Source organism: Nicotiana sylvestris, chromosome 6 (assembly GCF_000393655.2).
Source record: "Nicotiana sylvestris chromosome 6, ASM39365v2, whole genome shotgun sequence".
NCBI lineage: Eukaryota > Viridiplantae > Streptophyta > Magnoliopsida > Solanales > Solanaceae > Nicotiana > Nicotiana sylvestris.
This window is the reverse complement of record NC_091062.1, coordinates 121,748,464-121,755,393: the sequence shown is the minus strand read 5'-3', so window position 1 is coordinate 121,755,393 and position 6,930 is coordinate 121,748,464. Positions and strand designations below refer to the sequence as shown.

The 6,930-nt window shown below is 34.5% G+C and overlaps 1 protein-coding gene across 1 annotated transcript; it reads left to right on the top strand.

The window, feature by feature from the left end:
- Window positions 1-285: 285 nt before the first annotated feature.
- On the top strand, window positions 286-3,139 carry LOC138871212 (uncharacterized). Its single transcript, XM_070149080.1, has 5 exons — window positions 286-631; window positions 804-1,008; window positions 1,157-1,707; window positions 1,882-2,492; window positions 2,696-3,139. Exons 1-5 carry the CDS (start codon window positions 286-288, stop codon window positions 3,137-3,139), a joined length of 2,157 nt encoding a protein of 718 aa, XP_070005181.1.
- Window positions 3,140-6,930: the final 3,791 nt, after the last annotated feature.

The window sequence follows — 6,930 nt, the reverse complement described above, 5'->3', positions numbered from 1 at the left end:
CTGATGTGATTCTGTCAACGATTTTATTCGAATTTTGAAACTGAAGGAGATCTCTCTTCCTGATGAAGGCACCAGATCTGATGAAGGCACCAGTTGCATAATTCTCTCCTTCCTCAACAGAAAGAGATCTCTCTTCTCTCACTCAACTACAATTCTCAAAAAACGCAAGCTACTGAAGCTCAATACAAATTGTAGAATACAAAATTGCTCTTCGTCGATATCAGTACTCAAATTGTCGAAACTATATCTGTTCTTCGTCTTTTTTCCTATCAACTACACGAAATCATGTCAAAAATCCCAATAATGCTGAAATCGAATGGTAATTGGGATAACTATGGCAGATTTAGAGATTTTGAAGTTGATGCCATTGTGGTAGATGATAATGCAAGCTACGGAATTCTCAGTTCTACAATTGCAGAACAATTATCGATTGATACATCGGATAAAATTATAGAAATCAAATACATTGTGAACGAGAATTGTCCTCCAATGGAGATTAGGAATGATATGGGGGTTCGTGTGTACATGGAAACCAAAAAGGAGAATAAAAACTTAGGTTCGTATCCTTTATGTATAAGCGTAAGAGATTTCAATATGGAATTGGCAATCAACAATGAAAGCACCAGTGCAGGTATGTTTGATTCGACATTGCAGAGAGTTATGGTGTTACTATGTTATCTACAATATTACTACAATTACCTACAATTAAACTACAAAGCTCACATAGTACTGAAAAGGATAAAGCAATGTTGCTTTCAAAATTATCTACATAGAAACTACATTTATGAATTTATTGTTTGCAGGTTCGTCTGGATCCCTAAACTTACTTGAATTTCCATCCTCACCAGCTATAGAGGAATATCAAAGTGAAATAATAACTGAATCTACGCAAACATATATTGAAGAAGGACAAGTTTATCAGGACAAGCAAACAGTAGCTGCTGCAATGAAGAATTATTCAGTGATGCACAAGTTCCAGTTCAGAGTAAAAAGATCTAGTCATAGAAGGTATGTAGTTATTTGTGGATAATATATCAGCAAAATCAGTGTATGATTGAAGATAGGTGGGTTTTATAAATTGTAGTTAAATTGTAGTCAGTTTGTAGTTAATTGTAGTTTTTCATAAATTTGTGTAAATATTGTATTTTTTTTGTAGCTACTGGCTTATATGTGTTGCTGAAAGCTGTAAATGGCATTTCAAGGCAACATCAATTAATGATTCGGCAATGTTCAAGATAAAAAGTTTCAGTCGTCAACACACATGCTGCCTAATGGACGAAACATTCATACAGCGCAAACGTACTGCAGCAGTACTTGGTAGCATGGTCGTTCCAAAGTATTGTGATCCTAAGACTGTTTACACACCAAAGGACATACAAACTGACATGTTATCCGAACATGGACTGAACCTAAGCTACATGCAAGCATGGAGAGCAAAGGAAAAAGCTTTACAGTTTTTGAGAGGGAATCCGTGTGACTCCTACAACAAATTACCCAAATATTTTTATATTCTTGAGAAGAATTATCCTTGTTCTGTTGTTAAATTGAAGAAGGCAGCAGATGATTGCTTCTTATACGCATTTGTTGCTCTTTGTACATCAATAAATGGTTGGCAACATTGTAGGCCGGTAGTAGTGGTTGATGGGACATTCTTAAAGTCAGCCTACAGGGGGATTATGCTGACAGCAAGCACCATGGATGCAGCAGGTAAATAATGGAATAATTTTGTACTTATTTTGTAGACAGTCTTTAAAATGCAGTTAAATTGTAGTTATGTTGTAGTTATTTTGTAGTTATATAAAAGAATGTAGTTAACTTGTCTATATTCTCAATATATATTGTAGTTGTTATTTAATCATATTTTATGTCTTAAAAATGTAGGTACTATTTTTCCCTTGGCATATGCTGTGGTTGATTCTGAAAACGACGCGTCTTGGAAGTGGTTCTTTGAGCAATTCAAGGAGGCATATGGTGAAAGACCTTCAATGTGTGTTGTTTCAGATAGGCATGAGAGTATACTGAAGGCAACATCAGTTGTCTATCCGGGCATGGCACACTACTCTTGCATGTGGCATATATGGACAAATATAAGGTCAAAATTCAAGAAGGGACATCTACAATTACATGAATTGTACTTTGCTACAGCACGGTCATACACTCTGGATGAATTTAATGAAAGGATGTTGAAGATTGAAGAGGTAGACCTGCGTGTAAAGTCTTACCTATATGATATTGGCTATCATAGATGGTCAAGAGTACATGCAACGGTGAATAGAACTTTTACTATGACGTCAAACATTGCCGAGTCGTTGAATGCTGTAACAAAAGATGCAAGAGAGCTTCCAATATTTGATCTATTTGAGTATATGAGGACTCTTCTTGAACGTTGGACAAAAGAAAAGTTATCGAAGGCAAAGGGTACTTTCACATACCTTGGTCACAAATACAACAAAGAATTAGAAGACAACAGTACATTATCTCAGAAACTAAGGGTAAGATATTTTTTTTGGTGCAGGAGAATCAAAAGAGTACTAGCTGCAGTGTTTCCAGATTGTAGTTAAACTGTAGTCAAATTGTCGGTAATAATAGTTTGTAGATGAGCTGTAATATATTTGTTGCTGATTTGTAGGTAAATTGTTGATAATCCATTTTAATGATTGATGTATTATTATTTCTGTTTGGTCTTCAATTGTAGGTGAGGGCTTCAACAGATCATATACATACTGTGTTAGATGGTGTGAAGCGGTACATTGTGTGTCTAGAAAACAAGAAATGTAGCTGTGGACAATTCCAACTTGATGAACTTCCATGTGCGCATGCTTTGGCAGCATTAAGGCATAGGAATGAAACATACGAAAACTATTGCTCTCCGTATTACACAAGGAAGAGCCTTCTGCTTACCTATGAAATGCCAGTAAATCCTCTTCCTGATGAAGGCAAATGGGATGTGCCACAACATATTTTGGATGAGGTAGTAAAGCCACCGGCGGGAGATAAAAGGCAGCCAGGGAGACCTCACAAGGAAAGATATAAAACATTTGATGAAATAAAGTCAAAGAAATACAAGGTGTCATGTGGCAATTGTGGAGGTGAAGGGCATAACAAAAGAACTTGCAAGAATGCGCCGAAAAAGAAATGAATATCATGTAGTTAGAATAGTTATTCAAAATAAATGTTAGTGAGCTCAAATTATCGGATTTTCTTGTGTAATTGTTTAAGTTTTTGAAGATGAATAAGAAGTATAAACATCAATTTGTGTATCTGCACTATTTATGTTTTTATGTATTCTGTCAAGCATCTAAAGTTGTTTTTTTTTTATAGAATAGTTAAACTTTAATATTTACTGTATACAAAAAAACTGATATTAATAAAGAATGCATTCAACATAAATTGTATCCAGATTGTAGTGAATATGTAGTTTAACTGTGTTAGAACTGTAGTCTTGTTATTCATATGTAGAGGAGTTGTAGTTAAAATGTAGTTTAACGTAGTTTAAATGTAGATAAATTGAATTTTTTTGATAAACCTTGTTGATAAAAGATGGCTAAATTATTTATATGATTCCTGTATTTATTTTATCTTTATGTTGTGTAACAAATGACAGTTATATACAGATATTACTTGGCACTTGAAGGTATTTATAAAAATAACTTGAAGATTAAAGTCAAATTGTAAGACAAAGTTGTTGCTGTAAAAATGTAATCAGAGTACTCGAGTATAATGTAATCAACAAAAAGTGTTGTAGAAAACCAAAACGACATATTTCCTACATTGTTTTCCAATTCAACTACCAAATTTCACAGACCAAACTAGGAACACAATAGTCTATTTCTTCTTTCGTTGCACTCTAGTCCTCTCGTTTTTTGCCGGAGCACCCTTCCTCCTTGCTAGCCTGCCAGTAACCTCACTCTCACTGATTGACCCATCTTCTTGCTTCTTTGTTGCATAGTCCCACAGTAGAGCTCCATAGCGTCTACGGTGTTGGTCAATATCAGAAAGATCTTCCTTTGGGATTGCCAAATCTCCAAGGCTAACATACTCCGCAAATGCAACCACAAATACACCACAATCGCTGCATAAGATGAGAATTTTTCATTATATAACAAATGATTAAAATAAAATAATTAAACATATAGAAAGGGAGATTATTTTTTTACACTGAGCCTTCCTTTTGTTGTGGAATCTCAGCAACCATCCATTGTATGTCGAGAGGGTCCGTAACTGGTTTCTCGATGTATGCCTTTGTGGTCTTGAAGTCAATGTCTTTACGTTTACCATAGAAACCAGTGCATGACAAATACAGAGGGATAATGATTGAAAACTTGTCAACCAATGTCTCAACTGTTTTATGACGGTTTGCTCTCACCATGGAATCATAAACATAAAGTTGTCTGTCCTTTATGTCAAAAACTAGCAACAACCAATGGAAGTTCTCTACAAGGTTCACAGGTATGAGCACATAGTCAACAAGATCCCAGGCAACATTAGCAAGAATTCTGTACCCAAGAATATATTCTCCAACATCATCCTCGGGTTTAACAACCGAATACCTTTGTTCCGGTGGAGAACTTATGAACTTGTCATAGATTCTTTCAATCTTTGTCTTGAACAAGCAATCGGTGGTTGTGAACCTAGTATTATTGTTGGGGCCATATTTGCCTCTTTTTCGCAGATAATACATAATAACATCAATGTGCTGCCAAAATAGAATAAACATATACAATAAGCTACGGTGTAACCACACTTGTCTACAAAACAGCTACAGATTAACTACAATTTGAATTTATTAAAAACTCTAACAGATTGCTGCAAATTAGCTACACTATAACTACAGAAATATAACAGTTAGTCCAAGTACCTCACAAAATGTAATTTAATTGTAGTTTGTATGAACCATAGTGAACAAGTACTATATGTACAATTGACCCATCAGACTACAAAACAACTACACATTAACTATATTTATGCACTGTCTACATTTATTCACTATACAGAGGAACAAATGAAACATACCACCTAACTTAAGGTCCCAATAATCAGCAAGTTCAACCTACAGTTAATATTAATAGGCACAATCACAAGCTCTACAATATTACTACAAGGTAACTACAGTTGTGGTACACAGAGATTCCAAGTCAGTCAAAAGTACCAAAATTCCAGTTTGTACATACAATCATCATCACATATGATACATAAGGTCCATAAAAAGCAAAATTTCACAGCTGAGACATAAATATAGTAACATATATATGTTGTCTACAATATTACTACAATTACACATCATAGCTGAAAAATAAACTACAATTACACTACACAGCTGAAGACAAAACAGATATTGTGAATGATTATGTTCTTTATACTTACTGTGTTATTGATGACTTGTCCGGGGTGAGCAAGGGCATAAAACCAGTCCTTCTTATCAATCTTTTCACAACCAAAATCCAACCAAGGCTTGATTTGGTTATCCTTCTTGGAAAAGTAATATTTCCTCCTGTAATAACAAAAAAATATCAAATACAAAAAATTGACAAAATGAATTACAATTTTAAAGTATAAAAATGGTGAACAGATAGTGTAAAATGAAGCATTCATACCTCCTAGATACTTTATTACTACGAACGTATAACCAGTTGGTGAACCTTTCTATCAATTCAGGATCTACATTTTCACCTACGACACTTGTGAAGGGGTGCTTGAGGTAAAAAAATTTAGATCCAACAGATGTGCTGCCTCCAGAACTATACAAAGATGTGAAAGGTGATCGTGCATATTTTCCCGGTTGCCTGGTTCTACCGGGATGAACAGGGGTTGATTTGTCTGGTATGGGCTCGCCATACATGACCAACTGTGATAAGTTTTCTGGCAGCTCAAAGTCATCCAATGTCAAACCTTTGTTGTCAATGCCTTCAGGAACAACTTCAGGAACAACTTTTTTATCAATGCCTTCAGGAACAACTTCAGTCACAGTCACACCGTGAATTGGCGACTGTGGAACTTCACCTTCTGTAGATAAGTGTAGATCTATGTAGATATGAACAGTATTATGGAGTTATAGAGAATATAGAGAATATATTACCTTCTTGTTGTGCCTCAGCTACTTCATCAATTACTGGTTCTTCCTCAATATTTCCTTGTAGATGTTCTGCTGAAACTTCAACTTGAATGAATAATTGGAAATGGGAATTGTAGATATATGTAGGAATATGTAGTTAAGGTGTAAATTATTAAAATTTTGCATAAAAACCTTATTGTAATGAAGGAATAGTTCTGTACCTGCTTTATATGCCTCAGCTGCTTCTTGGAAGTCAGGATATAAGTCAACATGTGGTTGAAAATGTTCTGGAGAAATTGTAGCTACAACACATAGTGAAAAAGTGATTAGTGTAATTAAATAATGCTGTCTTGAAATTTGTAGATATGTATGTAGGAATTTTGTAGATACATATATTGCTTGTGCTTCCATGCAGTTGATCACCAGCATTGAACTGGAATTGCTGGTTGTTCTCTCCTTGATATTGGTAATTATTTTTTGTTGAACTACCAGCAAACTACAATTTTGGGGAATATTTGAGACTACTTTATTCATATGTCTTAATTAGTCTTAGTACAAAATTATATGTAAATTCTTACCTTTGACTCGTCCAAATCAAACCTCTTGTTTATCACATTCATAACACCCTTCAAAGATTGATCTATGAACTCTCGAAGGCTTGAGAGTTCCTCAAAAACAGCCTTCCTATAGGCATCTAACTTTCCATCAACCTAAAAATTAAATATATAATTAGTTGGTAATCTTATTCTAACTGCTACAGTTACACTACAATTCAACAAACTATAATTGTTATAGATTTATACCACAAATTAACTACAATGTATAACATACTATAATTGTTATGTAATGAAGTCAAAATGTAGCAAATTATGTCAATA